Below are 27,455 nucleotides of genomic sequence, written 5' to 3'. Positions count from 1 at the left end.
AGGGCTCCCTGAGAAATGGCAAGCTGGGATCTGAAAGATGAGACAGGACAATCTAGAGCTGCACTATCAAGATGAAAGCCACCAACCACTGTGGCGAGTAAACCCTTAAAATGTGGCTAGTTCAAGTTTAGATAATCTGTAATGCACATGGGTTTTCAGAGACTTTTTAGAACAATGTAAAATATCTAATTCTTTATATTTGTATATTAAAATATACATACTTTTTAATAGTCACCTAAAATGAAAATACTAACTATCCTTTTACTTAATAAAGAGTTGCTTCTAATACTTTCTTAACACAATCTTCCCTTTGAAACATTTTTAAAATTTATTTTCCTGCTGTCTTTGAATATTTCTTCTGAATTTAATTGTATCTCCATCACCTATTAGTCCTCAAAATACATTTATTAAATAAATGAACTAAATTTAAAAAAGAAACATAAATGTTTTAACTTTTCTGCCTACCAACGTTGAATATGAACCCAAATTTGACAAATTAAATATGCTAATCACAAAAATCTCAGGAGTAGAAGAGAAGCTTTTCTAGAAATAAAGTTACAGAAAAAGCATATGCTTATGATACTTCTAATTGTTTTAAGTTTTAAAATATAGACACAGAGTCTTGCTATGTTGCCCAGGCTGGTCTCATACTCCTGGCCTCAAGTGATCCTCCCACTCCAGCCTCCCAGAATGCTGGGATTACAGGCACTAGCCACTGCGACCGGCCACCTATGGTACTTCTCTGTAGTAATATAATGGTTTATGTTTTGTTAAAAAGGTTACTATGATAACTGGAGCTTCATGTTACAGAATACAGTTTTTTTCCTAACAGGCCAAAAAACGAAAAACAAAACAAACTCTTACCGCTAATGAATAATCAACTCTTCTATAACTAAAAGACAGGTTTTTCTTGGGCCGGGGGTCCTTTCTGAAGATCTCAAATCAACCATCCTTATTATTCTAGTAAACAACATGAATGTTTTTCCCTCTAATGTAAAGCAGAACAAGTATATCTACTTCTAAGGGAAATTATTAATACAAAGGATAACTGCAGAGAAAAATCAAATCTCTAAATTAATAAACTTCTAGTAATTGCAACTCTACTTCTAGGAAACACAAATGGGGTCTTCATACTTTCATTTGACATGTTTAAATTGATTTCCTTTACCAGAATACTCAAATTTGAAAGTTTCCTTGAATTTAAGACAATATTCAAAAAGGGATATACTATTACTAAATTTAAAAATAAAAATTGAAAGATATAAATAAAATTGGACAAAAAAGGATATCTTTAAATGTTGGCACTAAAAAATCTAGAACATATTAGAGAACTCATCTGCCAAACACACTACAAAGAAAACTGTAACACTACCAATTTTAGTGTCCTATCTAGGGACTATTATTTAAGTACGGCTTAACCTTTTCTAGCCATAATACATGGAACTTCACAATCAGTTAAAGAAAAAAGCTCTCAAACTGCATATTCTTACTTTTTTTCAATCTGTAACGTGATTATGGATAACTTTCCAATAAAGTACTTATAATATGAACTTAGGTTTTTCTGACTGGGCACACTGTTAAGAATCTTAGACGTTTTTTATTCTGATACTAATATCATGACTTATTTATCTATTTATTTACTTTTGAGAGGGGGTCTTGCTTTGTTGCCCAGGCTGGAGTGCAGTGGTGCGATCTTAGCTCACTGCAACCTCCACCTCTCGGGTTCAAGCAATTCTTGTGCCTCAGCTTCCCGAGTAGCTGGGACTACGGAGGTGGACCACCATAATCAGCTAATTTTTTGTATTTTAGTAGAGATGGGGTTGTACTAGTGGAGATGTTGCCCAGGCTGGTTCTGAACTCCTGAACTCCGGCAATCTACCTGCCTGGGCCTCCCAAAGTGCTAGAATTACAGGCGTGAGCCACCACACCCGACCCATAACTTATTTTTATACAGCATTTCATGTAAACAAATTCATACCAATCAGGTTATACAGCGGCCAAAATTTCAGTTAATATTTTTTCCAAAAGTCTATGATTATAATTTTTCAGGTAGGCCAGGTGTGGTTCTTCACTCCTGTAATCCCAGCATTTTCAGAGGCCAAGGCAGGAATGCCACTTGAGCCCAGGAGTTCCAGACCAGTCTGGGCAATGTGGCAAGAGCCTGTCTCTACAATTTTTTTTTTTTTTAAATCAGTTAGGCATGGTAGCACGCGCCTATAGTCCCAGCTACTCCAAAGGCCAAGGTGGGAGGATTGCTTGAGCCCACAAGCTGGAAACTACGGTGAGCTATGACCATGGCACAGCAAGACCCCGTCTCAAAGAAAAAAAAGAATTCAGCTAAATGTTTACTGATATTCATATATATATTTATATATGTGAATAACTAGATGATTGATTCAAGACACAGATGGTGGCTACCATGTTTTCTAACGGAGTAAATTACAACTCCTATTGATTCTTCCAAAGTAGAGAAGAAAATAAACATTTTTCCTCCTTAGGCTTTGACTATCTTCTGAAAGCTGTGTCTTACCTAAGTTTCCATAAACCTATAGAGGTAAAGGACATATTTTAAACTACAAATACAATTGCTGTATAATCTCTAAGACTGAACAATAAACTCAATGAAAGTTCTCAGTTTATTACAAAATAATACTACACTATTTATAAAATTACACACATAGGTTAAAAATGGTGAAAGAGAAAATCTGAATTCTACCTTTTTACATCAATGACACAATAAATGAAATCTGAGAAGAAAAAAATGGCAAAAAGTCTACTAAAATGATACTTAATATGTGTTTATAATTACTTGTAAAAGAGTGGTTGGTGTGTTCCTTCCCTAATTGTTATACTTGATTTAGGAGTTCATTAAAATTTTGTTTGTAAGTAAAAGTAGCAATCATTTTTATTCTTTGAAAAAAATGTTCAAAACAAAATTTCCAAGATAGAGATGACCCACACTCCTAAATTACACTACCAAAAATGTTATATGCATACAGAAGAAAAAAAAATCAACAGTCCTGAAATGTGTATAATAACCACAAAATCATTCATTCTAAGCTTATAATCATTTATTGATTTAAACCTGAAAATCCAATGAATATTCTCAGATTCTCTTATGCAGATAAGGAAAAGTAATTGACATACTCTTAATCAAATGTACCCTGAAAATCATTTATGAAAAAATATAGAGCACACAGATATCTTGGTTTAGAACATGAACACTTGCCCAAAATAACACCAGGATTCTAATCACTTACCTTAGCAGTGGTTTTCTTTATAGGTGCACGTTGGAATATCTTCATCTTGAGATGGACAGATGATTTCGTTCACAGCAGGGACCTTGCCAACTTGCCCATATAATTCTTTTGATAAGCTGCTAGGAGATCAGGGTGACCTAGCCTTGCCCTGTAGCTTCCCTCTTAGACGGATAGTCTAGGTCTAGGAGCTGACTGAGAGTAGAAAAAACAACATTCCCCTTCAATACACTGTTGAAGTGGGGCTGACAATTTGCACACCTAGTTAATCATGTGCCACAGGATGCTGTTACTGAAATTTTAGACAATTATTCCAGTGGAATAAAGAAATTTCAAGGACGTGGAAAAGAATCCTACCTTGTTCTCACACCTCATCCAAAACAACCTGCCAAATAAATCAAAAAACTTCTTTTTCTTGAAATACTTTGTCAAAATACACATTTTAAGAGCCATGACTGCTTTATTAATACAAAATAAAACTTCAGACTTTTCCATTGTGAAGAAAACCAAGGGAAATGTTAAACTCTTGATCTCCAGATACACTGATACCATTCAAAGACTCTTACAATCAATAATTAAGCTATTTAATTACAATTTTTCGAAAAACAAAACTTTACATTTTCAAGTGTTTTCCATTTCAAATGAATCAAACTCATCTCAGAACAATTCAAGCATTATTCCAAGCAATGTGTTGCAAGTAAATACAGTTACTGTTCATTAAAGAAAGCAGAGAAATTCATAGTTACAAAAACAATCTCCAAACATTTTACAGGAAATGTGACAGGTAAGTCATATAAAGGTGAGCCTTTTATTGCTGAAATTGTATTTCAACAATGTCTTCTCCTAAAAATGTGTTTGAAGCCATGAAATTTTTCCCCATGCCATTTCTAACAGGTTAAAACATACAACCAATAGTCCTGATGACTATTTTCAAGGATTTCTGTCTCAACATCTGAATGTCTGTCATAATTTTAAAATGTATTTACATATCTGTCATAACTTTAAAGTATATTTACAATCTCTAACAATTATAAAACTACTTCTAAACATATATTAAAATATCAAAATGTTCACATATTTGAGAAATATTTTGGAATATTGAATATATAATGAATTATATATAGGAAAACTCCTTTAAATAAGTGTAATTCTCATAGAGATGAAGTGAATAAAAGATGACAGAATACAGAAGCATCTAATTTTCAAATGCAAATCGTATGTGAAAAATGAACATATAATTTAAAATAAAATTACGATAGTAGATATGACCATATCAACTAAATCTCCTAAAGTACAAAAGTCTACTCTAACTCTACATATAAAACTTATACCTCAACTAAATTTGAATAATGAATTGCCTCCCCCACCCATCCCTGACCCCAATAAAAATTCATGCCATAGGCAAGTCTCATTAATGAACAATCTATGCTCTTTAATATAAATGCTATAGTGAATTAAATGCATTAACAGCATTCCTTAATTCTAATGTGAAAAAAGTAAATGATGAAAATAAAAGTACTCCTTCAACTTTCCTATCCAGGAAACTTTCCTATCCAAGTTGCTAGGCTGTAATTCATTGATGGCAGTACCTTGCTGGAAAGAAATATTAGAATATATCAACGTTTACATCATAAGAGCCAAACAGAACTAAGTAAAGACTCCCAGGCTCCGGTTATAGCCTCTTTTTCTAACCCTCAGTTTTCTCATCTGGGAAATGTGAACACCAATTAATATTGTCTCTAGAACTGTGGATAAAACATTTAGGATGGTTAAAATGAACAGACAACGCATATTAGGTGCTATTATTTTTTATCATCTCATTATTGTTTTCATTACTCATATCATGACTCATTTATATGGCAAACTATACAGAGACAATGGTCTTCCATTCATACGGAATGAAAATCTCCAATAATTCAAACTACATTATACTCATTTGGCTACTGACACAGTCATACTTTCAAAGTCACAGCTACAAGTCACCTAAAAGGGGAGGAATATAGGATCTATTGGCCTAATTAATGCTTTACGAGAAAATGGCCCTCTCCAAAGCATGCATTCTAGGGAGCCAAATCAAATACATACATGTATATGCATTACATATGTGTGGCTATAAATAAATGCTATACTGATAATTCATTTTCAAAGTATTTACACGGTAAAAAGTTTATAATTCAGGCTCCTTTAACATACTCTTCTAATAAAGCTGGAGATATTTTTTAACTGTACATGAGCAAATACTGACTCATAATTTGACTTTCCCAATATCCTCCTTTCCTCTCAAAAGCCAGATATCTAAAGGCCTTTACTTGTCTAGCTAAAAACAGGATGTTTAGGACAGCATGTATAAAAGTACAATAGGAGTCAGCAAACTACGGACAGCGGGCCAAGTCCAGACTACAGCTCGTAAACAGAGTGTCTTTGTAAATAAAGTGTTACTGGAACACCCTCAAGCCCATTCATCTTCATGGCATTTGCATCCAGTTTTATACTGCAAAGGCAGAGTCAGGTGGTGGCAACAGAGACCATCTAGCTTAGCAAGCCTAAAAGATTTAATAACTGGGATTTGTGGGAAAAACTTGCCAATGTTTCAGAGGACCCTTGAAATCACATCATTTTTATAAGAGAATTTCAGTGAATTTTAAAATACCATATGTATCAAAGGAATACATCAGACATGAAACTTCCCCCTTCCCTCCCATCTCCAGTACAGTAAATCAGCGCTATGTACTCTCCACATTATTTCATTTGATGATATAAGACTAAGACATACAAAGTTTAAAAGTACTTACAATACTTTTTTTAAAGAAAGAATACTACTTTCAAGACACAGGAATCAAGCTTTATACAACATAAAAACATGTTTGTATTTTATTTGGAGACAGGGTCTCACTCTGTCACCCAGGCTGGAGTGCAATAGTGCAATCTTGGCTTACTGCAACCTCTGCATTCCATGCTCAAGCGATCCTCCCACCTCAGCCTCCCAAGTAGTTAGGAATACAGGTATGTGCAACCATACCCAGCTAATTTTTGTAAAATTTTTTTTTTTGTAGAGACAGGGTTTTGCCATCTTTGCCCAGACTGGTCTCAAACTCCCGGGCTCAAGCAATCCGCCTGCTTTGGCCTCCCAAAGTGCTAGGATTATAGTGTGAGCCTATTTGTATTCTTAAAAAGGTCATCTAACATTATATATTCTAATGCTGATTAGCATATGGATTTTACTCCCTCTACTGTATTTGGAAGTTTACTATGATCTTAAATACATGTATATAAGAAAACCTTAAAAATGCAAATTCAAATCATGACATGATAATACTTTTGAAAAGGGGACTGATTAAAAAATGATCCAAACCAGCAGGATAAAAAAAACTGGAAGAATATTAGGTTTCAGCTATTTATTCTCTCTCCATTACACATAATCAAGGATAATCTGGTACTAAGGAATATATAAATGGCAATTAATTTTCCTCAGTTATCTTATATTTTGTTAACTAAAACATATATTTTGATGAACCATACATAATTAAATAAAACTGCTTAGAAATGAGATTTTTAAAACCACTTTGCACAGCAAGTTGTAAAATATTTTCAACTTTAAATTAGTTTAAATATTATCCACAAACATCAAGACAAATTGAAAATAATGAAAACACACGTAAGAACAATATCATTTTATAATTTGTCACTGAAACCAAACTGTATAAAATAAAAGGAATAAAAAAAAAAACCATTGAATCCAGCCACTCATTACATTATGCAAAATGAAACATTTCCCTAGTACCTACTACTCCTTGTATATAAGCTACTTTATAATCTGAAATACATAACAGTAATGTTTTAGTACACTGAAAAGATTAGGATAATAAAATTTTCAGAACTGTCTTCTTCAAGACTAGTTCATGATTGTAAGAATCTGTTTCAAAAATAAGCTGTAACAAACACTTTAGAAACAACTACATATAGTAACTAAAACAAGGCCATTAAAAATTAGAGAAACATTTATACCAGTCATATCACTGTATTTTATGACTCATCAATTTATGAATAACAAACCTGTGTAACACAGTAATGAAAATAAAACTAAAGAAATACAAGCCAGGGAAATTTGAGTATTTTACAGTTACAAAAAAAAATAACAATTTTAGAGAATTTTTAAAAATTGAGATACTTATACAAGTGGTCTTCAAACTTATCTGTGTTGTGATTATTTAAATTACATCAACATAGAAACACTTCAAATCACAACATATTTTACTGTTTCCCAGGACTATACCCTCTTGCCAGCAATAAGCTTGAGCTCCACAGACATTTGCACAGAGTTGCTTCACTGATTTAAGAGTCTTCCTTGAGTCTGTTCTGCTCAATTAATGACCCAAAATGGAATTATCTGTGTCTTCATGTATTAATAGGTGAAATCTATTAATAACTAACATACAACAGAGCTTAAAATAGACCTTAAAAATTTGCTTTTACTAATACTTTTATATTTTCTAAATTCAAATGTACTCAAAAAGCCCTTCTGTGTACATTGTTTCAAGATGAAAACACTTACTAGCAATTAAATAAAATGAACAAAATTCTATAATTCTAATAACTGTATAAAAATACATTCATGACTACATCTTAAGCATTTACCATGCCACCATAATCCTTAAGACAGAGAGAAACGATTAAGACACAAAAGGATGCTAAAATTGAATCCAAATTTCTTATCAAATAATTTGGACTAAAAACTTTTATTTCTGCCAAACGTGCTTTTCTTGGAACTAGGATATGAACCAACACAGTAAGCCTTGAAAAACGAATCAAAATGTGCATTACATGTTGTTTATAAAGACAAGCATAAATAAGATACAGGATGGTGTTCAGTAAATTAATGCAGAAAATTCAAATGGCTTGTTTAAATTCATTGAACTACAGTAAAAAAAACCTGAGCATTTCCCAACTGCCCCATGCCTGCCTGCAATCTTTAACACAGTTACAATCACACCTAGGTAGACACAAGATCTTGCCTTCACTGTAAGGACTGAGGATTTTGCTCCATTACATCAGGTTTCTGTTCTTCAACCAATCAAATGCCACTTGCCAGATGATAAATACAAACTGGGATTGCAAAGGGGAATGAAACAAAAGTACAAGAGGAAGGGGAGGAAGGGCAAAGGCAGGAGGGGGAAAATAAACATTCCTCTGAACATATTCACAAGGTTTTTTGGCTTCTTCTCTCTGGTGCTGTCCTTCAATCCAGATCTTTCTAGAGAAAAGCCCTCAGTTCTGATGTAGCCCCCTACTCAAGTTGTTGATGGTCATAGCCAAGGGCTGGAGATAAATGAGGGCCCACTCCCAACAAGCCAAGTTGAAATTCTCAGTGTTTTTGCCTAAAACTTTGTTCTTTAAAGTGACTATTCTAGGCTTGTGTTTTCTATCCTTTTTAACACTTTTTCTCTTTGAAAATCAGATACACAGCGAAATGAGAGATGTAAAAGTTCTCCAAATTTTACACAATTTCAAAGAGCTCATGGATTTCAGCATAAGTGCTCTTGCTCTATAGCAATGCAGAATTTTAGGATTACACAACAAATGGACTTTTCCTGCCAGCCCAAGGACCAAAACCTGTGCAACGTTTCTTCTAAGAGGAGTTATATTGTGGGTTCAAAACAATGGTTTTATAAACCAATTTCTTATAAACAATCCTATCACAAGATATATCGATGTATTTCTATGATCATTTCTTCTGGATATATTACAAAGTAGCTGAATATGCTAAAGTCCTTTGTATACTGACAGGTACCACCTCTTACATTACAACTGAAGAGGACAGAACTACTAAATTACTATCCAAAAGGTAAAAAACCAGTTCCAGACAAATATTGCAATTACAGCATTATTACACTGTATCTCCAGAAAAGATACCTGAATGTTTAATGAATTCAACATTACTAATAAAGTGGTAGTAGCAAAAAATCACTAGATTATTTATAATTTACTATAGAATTACATATAGTAAAAGTTATAGCACAGAATAATCTTAACTTTTTCTCATTTTATGGTGCACTGATTTTTGCTGCATTCAATTGAGCCAGTCAGGACCAATAGTGTTCAAGAATAGACATGTTGCATGTATCTATTTATTAAGTGATTTCAAACCAAAACTATAGATATGAATACTTACTTATCAAAGCTATCACTATTTTTGATGAAGCTCTCCAGTTTTTCCTTGGCATATTCCACCACATCTGAATGAAGCTCAATCCCATGATTTATTCCAAAAGGACCTGCAATCGTAGCAGCATTTTTATAAAAAATATTAATAATATGCCCTTACAGAGCTCTTTTAAGTTCTGCTCATTTATACATCACAGGAGTATTTAAAGATGGCTTGAAATACATAAATACTTCCTAGCCACAGACTTAAAAGTTGAATGGAAATCCACGTACATTGCTTTAATGTAAAAAAAGGGAAAAAGAAAAAGCTGCCTGAGTTTTCTATCAAAAACTACTACCAGGCATAAGGTTGAAACCTACAGAGTTCTCCCAAGAGAGTAGCTTATCTGGCAGGACAAAACTGCCAAAAGAATAGTATTTCTAAGTGAAGTTTAAGTTACTCGCTATTATTTTATCATTTGCTAAAACAATTGGTAATTCAAAATACCTAAAACCATGGGCTGACACAGATATTACATAAATGTCTCAGGGCATCGCTACCCCCACCCAGTAGAGGCTAAATTCCCACCCCATTCCATGCCTTTCGGAGCTCCCAGTGCCTAGCAGAATGTGGCCATTGGGCAGCATGCTGGACTTGACTCTCATGCTCCAGCATCTTTTACACTTCTCACTTAGGATTTCTCTTTACATATGCCCATGGATGGACTACCTCCCAGGAAAAGGGGAATGAATAGAGGAGAGTTTTCCCAGCCCCCAGAGATGTTATTGGGCTGGCACTTTCCCCTCACCCTAGTACCGACTCACGCTGAAAATACAAGGACTCAGTGTCTCCTAAGGCTACTGTACATACTAACTTGCCCCATGACCCACATGAGAACACACAAACTACAGTTAGTCCCTTTTCAACTTCTGAAATTGGGCCAACCAGGTTTTCCACTCAACATTTTTGTTTTACTTTGACATTGGTCCTTGAAGGTGTATTATTTTCAGTATCTTTAGGAAATACTTAACTGGATGTGCCCTCTACCAAATGTCTAAAACGACAGTGCATATTTGGATTGTTTCTACTGACCATTAGGTACTTTTAACCAAAAAATCACAATCATAAATTATCATGTTTGAATGTTCAAACAGTACACGTAAAATATGGTTTGCCATCTAGGAAATATCCAAACTATAAAAATTTAACCAAAATGTTCAGATATAGTCTTCAAACCAAAATCAGATAAGGATAATGCCTTCCCCTACTATACTTTTATAAAAACATTGCTTTTACTTGAAAAAATGTGTTCCAATAGGAAAGTTAAATAAAAAGGTGCCTGATTCATCAAACCACAACAGAATTAACTTCCTTTGCAATGTTTTTACATTTTATAAATTGTCCTGATTAAAGCAATGTCAAATTTTTTGCTTGTTTCCTTCCTTATGAATTCTTAGCCTTCAAATGAAAACTGGAACATCTGCCAAAAATCATTTATGACTTCTTGTAATTCCTATTACTCCAGATAAACTGAGTAAAACTAAAATCTTTTATATTCAAAATAATAAAGCAGCCAAAAAATTAAACTTAGAAAAGCACACAGTGAAGTCACTTTTCAATATATTAAATGTGAATATTCTGAGAATTTGAATTTCCATAGGTGTCAACACATAAAATATTTTAAAAAACCAAATGGTTTTCCTCATTTAAAATAGTTCAAACACAGGCAGGATGTGGTGGCTCATGCCTGTAATCCCAGCACTTTGGGAGGCCAAGGCGGGCAGATGGCTTGAGCCCAGGAGTTCGAGACCATCCTGGCCAACGTGGCAAAACCCTGTCTCTACAAAAAATACAAAAATTAGCCAGGTGTGGTGGTGCACACCTGTAATCCTAGTTTCTTGGGAGGCTGAGGCATGAGAATTGCTTCAACTCGGAAGACGGAGGTTGCATTGAGCCAAGATCTTGCCATTGCACTCCAGCATGGGTGACAGAGCAAGACTCTGTCTCAAAAAAAGAAAAAAAAATAAAACTACACTTACTTAACATTATGTACATAGTAAGAAAAATACTATCCTATGACATAAACCTAATTTCCCTTTCTTCCTTTTAGGGTGATCCATTGACTATAAAACATGAGATATTTACATTCTCATTACCCATTAAGAACCTAGGGCCAGGCATGGTGACTCATACCTATAATCCCAGCACTTTGGGAGGCCGAGGTGGGAGGACTGCTTGAGCCTAGGACTTCGAGACCAGCCTAGGCAACATGGCAAGGCTTCGTCTCTACAATAAACTAAACAAAAAAGTAGCCGGGCTTAGTGGTGCATGCCTGTAATCCCAGCTACTAGAGAGGCTGAGGCAGGAGGATTGCTTGAGACCAGGAGGTAGAAGCTGCAGTGAGTTAGTTGTGTTCCTGCCATTGCACTCTGGGCTGGGCAAGAGAGAGAGACTGTGGTTTTGTTTGTTTTAAAAAAAGAAGAAAGAAAGAAAAAAGAGAAAGAAAAAAATCTAGTTACATGTTTATAAAAAAAGAAAAGCCAGGGCTGCATAGATAGGAGTTCAATTAAAAAGGTTAATATTGCTGGCACTTTTATGTTTCCTATAAGACTCTATGTTCCTGCCACTGCAATCTGGGCTGGGCAACAGAGTGAGACCGTGTCTTTAAAATGAAAAAAAAAAAAAAAAAAAAAGAGAGAGAGACAAAATAAAAACTAGTTACATTGTTATGAAAAAAGAAAAACCAGGGCTGCATAGATACAGATCAATTAAAAAGGTCAATACTGCTGGCACTCCATGTTTCCTATAAGACAGAATATATAAATATAATAACAAAGGTGTTAAGAATCTGTAATCAAGGCTTCTAATCCATAGTTCAAACTGCATTATTAACAGAAAGAACCTGAATTTCAAAGTTCTAGGCTCTCAGTTAAAGACGCCACTGGTCTTTCGTTTTATTTTTCCTGCTTTCTGCTTATTATCTAAAAGCAAAGTGTCAACTTTTGCAAATAAGCTTAAAGAAAATTTAATTTTTTTTCACATAACTTGTTTTTCATACTACCTTGACACAAGATATTTAATAATGAAAGATAAAGACAATTCATTAATATGTAAAGGATTTGACAAACAACATACACATGTAAAATATGCTATGCATTAATACTGAATTGTAAACACCATTTATGATTCTTTATAGATGAAACTGTTTAATTTTCAATGACATGGAGGCATATCTTTAATGATCACTACTTAACAATGTGAATGGTAACTAACATGTTCAAAGTAAATTAAAAAGAAAAATGCATTAATAAAAGGCAGAATTTAAATAGCAATGTCACCAATATCTCATTTATTTAGAATGTGATATACACCTTGAATGCATTAAGCGTATAAAAATGTAATGCAATGCTGATTATTACAACTCACATTTGGTATTTGCATTAAATAGAACAACAGGAAAATAAAACAGAAATTGAAAAAGCATACATAGCTGCTTCTGAGAAAGGGGACTAAGAGATCTAGGGTGGTAAGGAAACATTTTTATCATTATATGCTCTTGTATAAAATTTGTTTTAACCATTTGCATGTATAACTTTTTCAATCAAAAAACAATGGGCTACTGAAAGATTTAAAAAAAGAACATAAATGTTCAAATAAACAAACAAGTCATATATAGCTAATAGAAAGGTACAAGTTGTCAATGGAAAAAAGTGAAATGGTATCCAAAAGATGATGATATTAACAGGCCAACTGAGGCATGAATTTGACTCTGAATTCCAATATTATTTTGTATTCACCAATGTAAAGATTTTTCTACGAAACAAGGGCATAATTTTTGTAACATATATTTTTTAAAAAAGAAAATGTTGACCTTTAATAGCTAAATATTAAAGAGAACATAGAAACATACAGCGAAGTCAAAGTTTATTAAAACAAATACAGTTATTAGAAATTCCTAGGTATCTTTACATAAGAAATAATTTTTAAGGTTGACAAACCCCCATTGATAACAACAACAAATATAATAAAATCTAGGCTGCTTTCAAGTTTTCAAATCACATTCATTGCACTCTTAAGAGTGCTTTTCTAATAATTGGATCTAATCTAGTTCATTTATCATTTACCAATTAGTCAAGAATCCAAGCTTGCACATAAAAGTAAATAATTATTAGGTTTAGGCATCAAGTGTCTATGCAATACCAATATTTTTTTATTTATGTCTATGTTCACCCCTTGTAATGTCCAACATTTTGACAGTGTGTGCTGATGAGTAGAAGACAGGCAGACCAAGGAAACCTGCGAGTTCCACACTGCATTTGAATGAAGTTCACTGTGCCTTTAGTATTTTGTGTAAAGCTAACTTACAGAACATAGCCACAGGCAACAAGTACTTCACAATACATAAAGTTCTGAAGATGAAATAATTCAAGATCCATCATTTCAATTGAGGACTCTGAGGTCAAAATACTGGTGTGGTGAGAAAGATAGTAGATTAAAGGTCAGATGTCTTGGTTTCCAATCCCAGTTCCTCATAACTGTTGTATAATCTAAGACCAGTCACTCTAAGACCAGTTCCCACTGTAGAAAAGTAGTCCCTGGGAAAAAGCACTAAATTGTGTAAAAGTACTTTGCACACTATAATGTAATAGACAGATAAAACTGTTGTTAAAAATTATGATGTGCTCTCCCCATATACAGAAATAGTTATAGAAGCATAATTATAACCTACATAAGGGGTTCTCAACCCTGACTGCCTACTAGAATAACTTGGGAATTTTTAATTTTTAAAAGCAGATTAAACTTAATTTGATTTAAACTGTAAATGCCTGGGTCCTACCACAAACACATAAAATGGAATCTCTCAGGGTGTGACCCAGGGTCTGCAGATAATCCTAACATGCAACTGAGGCTGAGCAGTACTAGCCACTCCTCCTAATTATGATAAAGCCCCATCTGAATTATTTTTTAAAATCTGTTTTGGACTATCCAAATCTTTGTTCTCATTATAGTAAAGTAACATCAAGAGTTAATAGCTACCAATAAGAGTATTTTGGCTAAAACTAAATATTCACCACAAGGGGGAGTAGGTGGATCAGTCATTAGGTTTCTATGAAACTAATATAAAGTCAATGAGAATTAAAATATAAATATAAAAGGATCTTTCAATAAATTACAATGATATTTTATTACTAATTTTAGTTAGATAAAATAAGGTATCTTTATAAAGATTTATAAGCAATTTTGTAAGTATTCAGGGAGAGTAACGGGTAAAAAGTCGACAGGAATAGGTTTCACTCTTTCTTTTCCCAAATATCCTGTGGTATAATGCACGAAAATAAAACAGACCAAAGGTGAATAAAGGAAAAAGAAAGAAAGCAATCAGCGAAAGGTGAAGTAATCATTGCCCAGACGATTAAGAGAAGCTGTTCTAATATATTCCGAACACTTATTAAGATATATTTAATTATTTAATTTCTTATTTCTCCCATCCAACTATATCACATTGGGGAAAACATCAAACACTATCAAATTTGTCCTGAGTCTTGCCATGTTAGCTGAACCACTCTGAAGCTAATAAGATTAGACCTTGTTCTTTGCTCTCCAGTTCTGGAGAAGGCATCATGAAACAAGTCCTGGAATTTACCAGAAACAAGTTCTAGTCCCTCAGGCTCCTCTCAGTCTATGGCTATGTATATGCTACTCTCTTTTATCACAGATGAATCTTAGAAATATGTTTACATAAGATCTCAAAGTGTTGGTTTCACAGTTACAAAGAATGGAACCAAGGCCCTAAGTAAACCATATCTCTAAAATGTCGAAATATCAAGAATAGATGTCACAATTAGTTCATTTACATATTTCTATACAATGTGCTAATATTCAAGACTAACAGGTCAGGAACAACCTATGACTATACCTCATTGTGTGCAATGGAATATTAAAATAGAGATTAAATTTCTAACAAAGCAAATTCAATAAGCTGAGAAAAAAATCTGTTAAGGTATATTACAGAATAGTTTAAAAAGCTAATTTAAACAACTTCAGATTTTGAGTCAAATTCTGTTTTTTTTTTTTTTTTTTTTTTTTTTTTTTTTTTTTTTTGAGATGGAGTTTTGCTCTTATTGCCCAGGCTGGAGTGCAATGGCACGACCTTGGCTCACCACAACCTCCGCCTCCCGGGTTCAAGTGATTCTCCTGCCTCAGCCTCCCAAGTAGCTTACAGGCATGAGCCACCACGCCCGGCTAGTCTGGTATTCTTAGTAGGCACGGGGTTTCTCCATGTTGGTCAGGCTGGTCTCGAACTCCTGACCTCAGGTGATCCGCCCGCCTTGGCCTCCCAAAGTGCTGGGATTACAGGCATGAGACACCGCGCCCAGCCTCAAATTTTTCTTAATGCAATCATTTTCCCTGGAAGACATTTTCATCAGCTCTTTCATTCCACTGCACATCTATTTGTGAAGTACATGAAGATACCTGGGACCAGCATGGTGATAGATTCACATAAATACTCAATAAATATTTACTAGACTAAATGAAGAACAGCCAATAAGATTAACACCACACTTTTATTGCTAGTTCAGAAGCATCATGCACAATTTCAAGGGTAGGAGATGTGTCTTGAACACTTCTGTATCCTCAGCAGCTGGCACAGGGTCTAACATAATACTTCTTTAAAGAATGACAAAGTACACAAATGTAGCTACGGTCTCAAATTTAAAAGGTTCACAACGAAGACTGAAACAAATGATATCCACAAAGCATAAAAATATTTTTCATGTCTTGATTTTAAAATAGTGCCTGACCAAAAAAATATGTTAAATCTGTATTATCTGATGGCAGGGAATGATGCATGCCACAGAAGTAAATGTTATTAAGTACATTCCATTCAAAATTAATCTTATTAATTTTAGTTGCTTGATAGAAATCTGTCAAAATTCAACAAATATTTTCCTCCTATTCCTAAATAAATCTGCTTCTGACTCCAAGCCAACTATCATCCCTATAAAGCACTATGTACGTGCAAAAATCGCAGTGTTCTCAGAGCTCTATAAAGTTATCGTCAAAGTGGGGAGGCAACTAGGTAAAATATAGGACAGGAAGAGAAGGAAAATATTTCAAAGTGTGCCTTTTGATACTTTTGAATTTTCAGCCCTGTGATTATGTTACCTACTCCACAAAATAAAATTAAAGAGGAGAGACTGGTACTCAGGTTTCTGCATTATGTAATTTAGAAGAAAAAAGTGCTCTTCACTAAGAAAGGAAACAGAGGAGAAAGAAGAGAATTTGTTAAACTTTTTGTCACGTGTGGAAGAGGGCAGGAAAAAAATAGTTGGGGACAGGCCTCACTTCTGGAATCTTTTGTACACTGGAGAAGAAACAGGATGCAGGCACCACATGTTTAAGAACCCAGCTTGGGAGTGCAGCTTGGAAGATCAAGAGTGTCCAGAGCTCAGCTGCCACACCTTGGAGGCAGAAATCTATGAATCCTTTGCATGTGGATGTTACTTGAAGAAAGAAGAAAGATTCACCCTTCACTACAGGATAAAGCCAAAGTTGTTCATTCCCAAAAAAGGTCAAAGTATTTATAAACATAACACATAGAGATGTGAAATCCAAGGAAACAATTTTTGGCAAGGGTGTAGGAGGGTAGACGGACTGACCCCGCAAGAGCCAAACCCAGAGAGATTGTGACGGCGGGTTCCAGACGAGACCAAGAACTGCAGCAGACCAAGCAGCCCTGCCAACTCCAGTTAACCTCTGGCTCTAACCTGACGCATTTGGTCCAACATCCAACTCAGCCTAGGGAAGACTTTGTCACAGAGAAACAAAGACAATTCCATAGGTGCCAGCTCTTACATAGGGAGATAGAGATTCACAAATTTTACACTTAAGGAAACAAATACAGAAAGGTTTAGTACTTTTCTCAAAGTAACACGCAGTCAATTCTCATTACTTACTGTATACTAGTTATGTTCTAAAAAAAATACAGCAAACAATGAATTAACAAAAGATGAACTACTGCTCCTTAGGAAGATATGTACATACATAAATATATCAAATAGATTATAACATTAAATCCTGAGAACTCATCCTGTAGAGACTATATTATTTATTTTACAAAAGAAAAAATAAACTTAAGTGTTAGTGACTTGCCTGAGGCCACCCCACGAACTGTTGCCAGAATTGGGATTCAAGCCATCAACAGACCCCAGTGCAGACTGGGAGCTTGTGACATGCCTTTGGTCATCTCTGTATGACCAGAGACAAGGCAGAGAGAACTTCACTTTATCCCACCTTAGCTAGGAAGATGCAAAGCAGAAGACTCAAATTTTTTGTTCCTCTCTGCAAGCTCGCTAGTGATCATAAAAGCAGTGTGAGTTTTGATTTGGGCGGTTCAAGTAAGTATTAGTAAGTAGGTGAATTCTCGAGACAAAATTTGCAATAGTAAGGATTGGCTGTATTTCCTACATAGACAATCTTGGCTGGGAAACAGTTAATCACAAAGATAAAACCCAAAATGCTCAGAGAACCACCCAAGCCACTTCACATCACTGGAGAAATTTCTTCCTAACTTCTAAGAATAGTATGAAAAAATATAACCAGAAGAAATTACTAGGAAAACTCTGTAAAACCTGTATTGCTTCCTAATACTTATTATTTTTATTATTTACTATTACCCTGTAATCAGCAGTAATATTATCCATAAACACAAAATCACCTGGATGTTGATTTTAAGAGTTAGCATCAATGAAAGAGGTGGTTGTCAGTAATGACTTCTACTCCACAACCAGTGTAAGTGAGAGCGGAAAAAAAAAAAAAAAAATCTAAGAAACAGAACAGTGGTGGCAACTCCATATAGAGCACAAGGGCAGAAAAAAGATGCCCAGAAGCCTAACTAGGACTAAGAAGTAATAGTTCAAATAGTTAAGAGTTTCATGAATTTCAGAGAATGTGATTAGCCTAAAATAAAAGGTTGTTTTCAAAACAGATTTGCTCACAGAGCCCCAAATAAATCACATATCAAGAACAGATGGGCCAGGCGCGGTGGCTCACGCCTGTAATCCCAGCACATTGGGAGCCCAAGGCGGGCAGATCACAAGGTAAGGAGATCGAGACCATCTTGCCCAACACAGTGAAACCCCATCTCTACTAAAAATACAAAAATTAGCTGGGCATGGTGGCACATGCCTGCAATCCCAGCTACTTAGGAGGATGAGGTAGGAGAATTGCTTGAACTTGGGAGGCGGAGGTTGCAGTGAGTGGAGATGGCACCACTGCACTCCAGCCTGGGCTCTGACAGAGCAAGACTTGTCTCAAAAAAAGAAAAAAGGCCAGGCCCGGTGGCTCACGCCTATAATCCAAGCACTTTGAGAGGCCGAGGAAGGTGGGTCACCCGAAGTCGAGAGTTCGAGACCAGCCTGACCAACATGGAGAAACCCTGTCTCTACTAAAAATACAAATTAGCCAGTTGTGGTGACACATGCCTGTAATCCCAGCTACTAGGGAGGCTGAGGCAGAATAGCTTGAACGTGGGAGGCAGAGGTTGTGGTGAGCCGAGATCACGCCATCACACTCCAGCCTGGGCAACAAGAGTGAAACTCCATCTCAAAAAAAAAACAAAAAAAATATACTTTATAATTCCTAAAAAGAAAAAAAAAAAAAAAAACAGAGTGAGGCATGGTGGCTCACACCTGTAATCCCAGCACTCTGGGAGGCCAAAGTGGGCAGAACACTTGAGGTCAGGAGTTCAAAACAAGCCTGGCCAGCATGGCAAAACCCCGTCTTTAATACAAAAAAAAAAAATTAGCCAAGCGTGGTGACGCACACATTTAGTTCTAGCTACTCAGGAGGCTGAGGCAGGAGAATCAACTGAACCTGGGAGGCACAGGCTGCAGTGAGCTGAGATCGTGTCACTGCACTCCAGCCTGGGCAACAGGGTGAGACTATGTCTCAAAAAAAAAAAAATTCCTTTAAAAAAAAAGTGTAACAGGGTATAGAGAAGAAACTGAGGTTCAGTTTGATGCATAAAACAGAGTATATCTTATACAGAAACCTTGATACCTGCAGAATGTGTTTTTTGTTTTTGAGATGGAGTCTCGCCGTGTTGCCCAGGCTGGAGTGCAGTGGCACGGCTCACTGCAAGCTCCGCCTCCCGGGTTCACACCATTCTCCTGCCACAGCCTTCCGAGCAGCTGCCACTACAGGCGCCCGCCACAATGCCTGGCTAATTTTTTTGTGTGTGTGTATTATTAGTAGAGATGGGGTTTCACCGTGTTAGCCAGGATGGTCTCAATCTCCTGACCTTGTGATCCACCTGCCTCGGCCTCCCAAAGTGCTCGGATTACAGACTAAGCCACCGCACCTGGCCCAGAATGTGTTTTATCTTACCAAGAAGAATGAGAGGTGAGGGACGGGGGAACTGACCACCCTGGATCTCCCTAATCTTTTGGCCTAAAGTAAGCTAATAAAGAACATCCTTTAAGAGGCACTTAAAAGAGCATGAAAAAACATTTGAAAATTATATTTGTGATAAAGACTTATATCCAAAATATATAAAGAATACTAACAACTCAATAATCAACAACTCAATTAAAAAACACGAAAAAATTTGACTAGTCATGTCACCAAAAAAATATACAAATGGCCCATAAGCACATGAACAGCTGTTCCATATCATTAGTCATTAGGGAAGAGCAAATTAAAACCACAATGAAATACTACTTTATATCCACTAATACGGCTTTTTAAAAAACGAAGTAACAAGTATTAGTGAGGATGTGAATAAACTAGAACCTCATATAATGCTGGTGGGAATGGAAAATGGTGCAGCCACTCTGGTAAACACTTTATTGGTCTCTTAAAAACATAAATTTACCATACAGGTCAGCAATTCTACTCTTTAAGAATCTACCTAAGAATGAAAATATCCACACAAAGATTTGTACCTAAATGCTCATAATGGCATTATGCATAATGGTCAAAAACTAGTAACTCAAATGTCCATTAACTGGTGAATGGATAAACAAAATGTAGTGCATACCTATATGATAAAACAGCATTCAGCCATAAAAAGGAATAAAGTACTCAGACATGCTACAGCATGGATGAACCCTGAAAATTAATGCTAAGTGAAAGAAGCTGGATTCAGAAAACCATATATTGTATGATTTCATTTATATGAAATTTCCAGAAAGGACAAACCTATAGAGACAGAAAGTAGGTAACTGGTTGTCAGGGACTAGCTGAGTACTGAGTGGACGCAACTAGGCATGGGGAATAATCTTTTTAGCACGTTGGAAGTATCCTCAAACTGGATTGAAAATCATTGAATTGTACTCTTAAATGAGTAAACTTGATGGTATGTCAATCACACCTCATTAGAGGCAGAGCGAGCAAGAGAGAACATGCATAAGCACACAGGCAAAAGAGAGAAACCACGAGCACTGAGGTCAAAGGCAATATAGGTTAGCTGAATAAGGACCATTTAACGTCCCATGACAAAGAGAGAAAGAGTGTAGAAGTCAAACATGACGGCAGCAGATAGCTTAACTAATGCTTCTGAACAATATGGCAACTGCAGTAAGTTTCCTGATTATCAACTGTTTCATCTTTAGGAATGAATGTTGTAGCAGCAAGATAGTGGCATCCACAGTGCTGGATGGCACTGGCAGTCTCCCCAGAGTCACTCCTATTAACTAGGGAACTAGGCAAGAGACTAAGAGGAAGTCATTAGGTGGGATGAATCTGTATATGTTTTATAAGATACCTAGAATTTTTATATTATGGGTTATACAAGAAAATGAAAATGAATCCCTAAGTAAAAAGGATCAGGATTCAGAATCCCTACCTGAATCACAAAGAGTTTATCAGAAACTTGCCTTTGTGGTTCTGATACTCAATTCAGTTATGGAAAGCAGAGGTAAAATACAGGACGTGGGAGGCTGCTTTATTTGCATCCTGTTTTTCAATGGAATTCCCTGAGAATGAAACGACAGTACTGAGAGGAGAATCAACTAAGCACTAAATCTTTACGAAAACCCTTAGTTCAAGGAAAATATTTAAGGAGAAGCAAACAGGACATGAAGAATTATCTTCAATTTGAAATTCAAAAACATGTCTCAATGAGACATCTCAGGAGTTGGAGTGATCTATTCTCCACTGTCTTCGATAAAAGTAAATTTATGAATAATTCCCTGAAGTGTGCTTTAATCCTAAGAAATTTTCTGAAGAAAACCCAATACAAAAATTAACCATGGGTGTTGGTACTACCAGCTACTCAGGAGGCTGAGGCGGGAGAATCACTTGAGCCCAGTAGGTCGAAGCTGCAGTGAGCCAAGACCGTGTCACGACACTCCAGCCTGGGCAAGAGAGTGAGACTCTACCTAAAAATAAATGAATAAATTAATAATAATAATAATAATAATAAAAGAAAAACCTAACTTACTCTCACTAAATTTGTGTTTCTCGATTTGTGATTCTGGAGTGAAGTGGAAATTCCCCAAGGAGTATCTTCTTTAACTGTGTTACCAAATCACAGATGCCCCACTCTCACTGAATTTGTGTTTCTGGATTTATGTTTCTGGAGTAAAGTGGAAATTCTCCAAGGGGTATCGTCCTTAACTATGTTACCAAATCACAGATACCCCGCTCTCCCTGCTTTGGCCGGGACTCCTCCACAGTTTACTACTAAATATGTAGCACCCATAGGACCCACTGTCTATGGGGAGCACCTGTTATCCCTATCTTGTGAGTGGAAAAGAAAAATGGATGAGCCATAGTGTAATAGTTTTTTGTTTTTAATAAAGAAAGAACTTCTGTTAATAAGGTGGCTGTGAAACAGTGGAGCCAAATTTGATTCACCATACTCAATAATCACAGGGAGCATGTGAGCATCCTCCTCTGGATCCAGTTCTAAGTGATTTTTATGGATGTATACCTTCCCCTCCATGACATAAAACACACACAAAACACAAACTAAAACAAACTAAAAACAGAGAGCAGGGTAAAAAAAGATAAAGCTTCCTCAGAAGGCTGGTGAATTTAAGACTTATTAGCTGTAATCATAGTTTTACAGACTGTTGTTTCTGCTTCTCCTTCTTCATCTTTCTCACCAAAGGAATATTCCTAATCAAAACGAGAACAACTATATCTTGGTCTTAACTTAGCAGGATCACACAAAGATAAATACTGGAATAGTATCCAGGAGCCATTGCCATATATGTAACTAAAGATCCATGACTCCCTAGAGCTTTGTAACAGGAGGAAACTATCTAGTGCATTGTAGACCATTTACACAATGGTCTCTTTCCCCACATTGCCCATGTCATGATTAAAAGACATTCATGATACAGTAAGTTTGACATCTGCCTACAGTGCCATCTGGCCACAGACATCTAATCTCTTGGAGCCTGGGACTAAGGCAATGAGTCTAAGAAGGCAACCTCACTGCTGGCAAGATTGCAAATTATGATGCATACCTCCACCATCCCAAGTTTGGCTAGACTGACCTTCCTCAGCATGAGCCAGTTGGCACATACTAGAGAAGGGGAAGACAGAATAAACAGGCACTTTCAGGCTGGCCAAACATGGTATAAGGCTTGGACTCCAGCCCAGAGTTGCCAGAGCTGGTTAAGAAACGTTCAAGGACAGCAATTCCCTTTTTTTTTTTTTTTTTTTAAAAGAAGCAGCTCTCCCTACTCTCACCTCTAGATTTTGTAGACTGTCTCAAACCCTAGAGATTCCTTTTTCAATGAAACTGGTGATAGAAGTGACAGATATCTGGAAGTTCCAACCTGTTAAGAAATTCCTGTCTCAGGACAGGGAGGAGCGTCAAATTTAAATGTAAGCTTCTAAATTTATCTTTATCGATGAAAATTAATAATTTCCTATCACTTTTGAACAAGTTCTTATACATTAGGAACTAACCCAGTTGCGGAATGAAAGGCTTCCATCCCCACTCTTTTAAACGAAACAGATGGGATGTCCCATGACTAATAGAGTAAGGAACTAGCTAGTGTGTAGGGAGGAAATTTCAGACCTGACTATACCTTAAAAGTCATAATGTGACCACATAATTTATTGTCCAAACTCAGACACTTCGAGGAATGAAAGGACATTATTAATACTGACACTAGGATAACAGAGATAAAGTAGAACTGTCCCAGCACACTGGAATGTAGAGTCACCCTACTACAGGATATGTCATTCTCTATTTAAAATTCTTCAATGATTCCCCATCACTTTAGAATGAATTTTACACCACATTCTCATCCTTATTAACTTAGGGATATACCTCAACTATAGTACCTATCAGACTAGATGAAGGCTGTTGATTTTCTTATGCCTTCTCACACCCCACCCCTCTAAATAATGCTCTATTTTAACGTATGCCACACAGTAGCGGCCAGTGAATATGGCAGCTGAACTAAATGGCTTGGTAAACTTCACGGTTGGTCATCCTCCATCCAACATAATGTCTTACCGCAGATTTTCCTCCACCCATGTGTCTTCCACCTATATTCCGTATTATCCAGTTGTCACTTCCTAGATATGTGACTTTCAGGCAAGTTATTTAACCTCCCTGTGCCTTCGTTTACTTGCCCATATAAAAGGATTAATAATAGTCTGTACTTCAAAGGAGTATTATGAACACTGAATGAGTTAATACACACACACTGCTTTAAACAATACCTAGCATTTAACACCCAGTAAGCTCTTTGAGGGCAGAAATCTTAGTCCCTTTTGATCATTGGCATATGCACATGCCAGGAACAATGCTTGGCAGAGCAAACATTCATTAAGTATGCTGAAAGCTTAATGAACATATACTTCTTTCTTCTCTATTTTTCTCCAATCCCTTGCTTTACCCTAACAGTGACACATCTTATATATCCCACATTCTCCTGTCTCTCTAACAAAAACCTAGCACAATGCTCTTAAATAACCATCAAACTTTATATGCCAGAAGACAGAACACTCTACCTGAAATAGATTAAATACTACTCCTGAGTTTCCTGCCTACCAGCGCTTGACTTTAAGTACAGACAATGACTAACAGAGAACAGTTAGTTCCCAGAGCTACTGTAAGTTGAGGTAAGGACTGGGAATGAAAAAAGATTACTACTACTTTGTGTTTTCACATCTAAGTAAGGAAGATACCTACATTGAGTATACACATTCAAACATACTGTACACAAAGTTACAACTCCTATAAATCATAAACCATAATACAAAATGGCTTATTTTTTAAAATAGAATTTTACAAAAATAAAATTACCTAAAATTAAGCCCACCATTGTACTTAAATATCCGGTTCCACTTCCCAGGTTAAGAAAAGACAATCCTGGTTGAAGTTTCAGTGCTTCCATAACTTCAGAATAAATGCAAGGTGCTGACAAGTGGATGTTTCCATGCTTCCAGGCTAAGTCTTTGTAAGCATTGTCTCTGTAGCCTTCCAAATAGTAATCTCCACGATCAATCGCTCTGAAGGCTTGCTCCACTCTTTCAGTACGAATATACTGAGCTTCTTTTAAATTATCAATTAAGTCATCATTATCTTCCCCAGCACTCACAGCTCCTCCCATGATAGTATTCAAATCAAATCATAAATTTAAAAATGAAATAAAATTAGTAGAAATGGCTTCCAATATTGCACTTGATTTCCAAAATAAATTAATCCTGGAAGGGAAGAACAAAAATAAACAGGTTTAAATTAATGCTCAAAAGCAAAATAACTTGTTTATTAAATGTATGTCATTATAATTAACTACCATTTCTCATGGAAATATTCTGCTCCAGCATAGTGTTGAACTCCTTCTTAACTATATTATTTTATTTAATTCATATAGTAACCACAAAAAGTAACTTATATGATTTCATCTGTACAGATGGGAAAACTGGAACACAAAGAAGTCAAGTAAGTCACCTAGTACCGTGAAGCCCATTACGGTTGCTACTAGTCACACATGGCTACCTAAGATCTAAATTGATAAAACTTAAATACAATTTAAAATTCCATTAGTCAACCTACCTGTATTTTAAGTGTTTAATAGCTACTTGCAGCGAGTGGCTACCATACTGGACAGTGCTACTCTGCAAAGTGACACTGTCAAGATTGGTCTTAGGTCTTTAGAGTCAGAAACCATGTTTTGTTTTGTTTTTTTTAAGATAGGGTCTCACTCTGTCACCCAGGCTGGAGTACAGTGGCATGATCTTGGATCATCCCCTCCCGGGCTCAAGTAATCCTCCCACCTCAGCCTCCCAAGTAGCTAGGATTACAGGTGCATGCCACCACGCTCAGCTAATTTTTGTATTTTTTTGGTAGAGACAGGGTTTCACCATGTTGCCCAAACTAGTCTCAAACTCCTGAGCTCAAGAGATCCGTCTGCCTTGGCCTCACAAAGTGCTGGGATAACAGGCGTGAACCACCGTGCCCGACCTCCATGCTCTTAATCACTGAGCCACACTGGCTTCTTTATAGTACAGTATAGTACAGTACAGTACAGTACAGTATAAATTTTAAAAATTAGTTGATTTTAAATTCCTGAACTTAAAAACCACAATTCAAAAATGCACTACATAAATTTAAAATGTTAACACACAGAATAACATACTACTCGAAACACTGAACATAAAATGCAAAATAAACCCCACTCATGTTTATTAATGCGCTTGTGTGCTGACTGTTTTGTTTAGTAAACCTTGTTGTGACAGAAACCACAAATTTTATTAATAACTTCAATAGTCCAAGCACTAGAACATGTTTTACACACACACACACACATACACACACACACACACACACACACACACACACACTGAACTTCTTTAACAGATTTAACTCAGCATCTGAATGGAAATGTAAGTGCAATTTGAGAAAACTAAAAAAATTTCAAAACGTAATATTGAATATACAATTTAAGCTTTATTCAACTATAGCTAGTAAGTTAATATATCAATTTCTGAATTAATAAATCAGTAGAGGAGAAAGTGTGAAATGAAATACCCATGGCCAGTAACAAGAGTTATGACAGTTAACTCTGGCAAGGCTGTACTCCAACTCTTGACCATACAGAAGTATACCAATTAGGGTCTCAAGTATCCCCAAAGTCCTCAAGCCCCTGGCACCACTGGGGCAGCTCCCCTAACAGAGCCTATCATATTGTCTTTGTCTGTGTCCGCTTTGTCCTTTCCTACAATTGCCTTAAGAACTTTTGGAGTAGAGGAAATACTGTGAATTCACATTTAATTCATTCAAACTCACTTACAAAAAGTTGCCTGGCTCTAGCACCTTCAGTCCTCAAAAATACATATAAGTACAAGGGCTTACAGCACCCTTCTCCTCAATGAATATATTTTGTAGAATGTAGCGCAATAGGAGATGTCAATTCACTATTCCTTCAACAGGTCTTAGCTGTGGCATCCCAACTTGCTGAGTCCAATTGTAGCATTTCAATACTTTTTTTTTTTTTTTAATAACATGGCCTTTAAGCACAAGTCAACTTTTTCATCTAGCACTCAGAGTGAATCTCTTCCTAAGGTGAAAGAAAAAATGGTTATATTACACTAGGAGACAGTCTCTGTCAGTACCCAGTGTGGCATTTGCCTAAGGATTTCATAAGCATAATTCTGACTACAAAGATATTTGGCAAATTGCTGTACCATAAATGCCAAAATTTACTAAAAAATTATTCCCTTTGAGTGGGCTCTAGGGCTTAAGAAGAAGGATCTGACCCTCCTTAAGTCCTTCTGAATTCCATTCAATTCAAAATTATCATAGCAAAACAATTATCATAGCAAAACAATCAATCAAATATGGTCTTTACTACACAGCTCACATTTTTGGTGAGAAAAAGGCAAGAAGAATAATGAAATAAATAAGAACTACCACCATTTACTGACAGACACTGTACTCAGTGTATTTGCAGCTCACTAAAAATTACTATAAACCAGGCCAGGCGTGGTGGCTCACGCCTGTAATGCCAGCACTTTGGGAAGTCAAGGTGGGTGGGCAGATCACCTGAGGCCAGGAGTTCAAGACCAGCCTGGCCAGCATG

At 36.1% G+C, this 27,455-nt stretch overlaps 1 protein-coding gene across 5 annotated transcripts in view; it reads right to left on the bottom strand.

Moving 5' to 3' along the window:
- PCMTD1 (protein-L-isoaspartate (D-aspartate) O-methyltransferase domain containing 1) overlaps positions 1–27,455 on the bottom strand; it is an 85,346-nt gene that overhangs the window by 18,448 nt on the left and 39,443 nt on the right. For 2 of the 5 annotated variants that reach the window (XM_055286450.2, XM_055286451.2), the window contains exons 2-3: positions 24,677–25,077; positions 9,427–9,529 (exon numbers count right to left, since the gene is read on the bottom strand). In XM_055286450.2, coding sequence (XP_055142425.1) covers positions 9,427–9,529; positions 24,677–24,983 — 410 coding nt within the window. In that variant the 5' untranslated portion in view covers positions 24,984–25,077. Of the gene's footprint in view, positions 1–3,260; positions 3,397–9,426; positions 9,530–24,676; positions 25,078–27,455 lie in introns of those variants that run through there. The other 3 variants (XM_055286452.2, XM_055286449.2, XM_055286454.2) reach the window with 2 other exon arrangements.

Source organism: Symphalangus syndactylus, chromosome 7 (genome assembly GCF_028878055.3).
Source record: "Symphalangus syndactylus isolate Jambi chromosome 7, NHGRI_mSymSyn1-v2.1_pri, whole genome shotgun sequence".
In the NCBI taxonomy this organism is placed as follows: domain Eukaryota; kingdom Metazoa; phylum Chordata; class Mammalia; order Primates; family Hylobatidae; genus Symphalangus; species Symphalangus syndactylus.
Note: the sequence above shows the minus strand (reverse complement) of the source record. Positions and strands in the feature narration are given on the sequence as shown.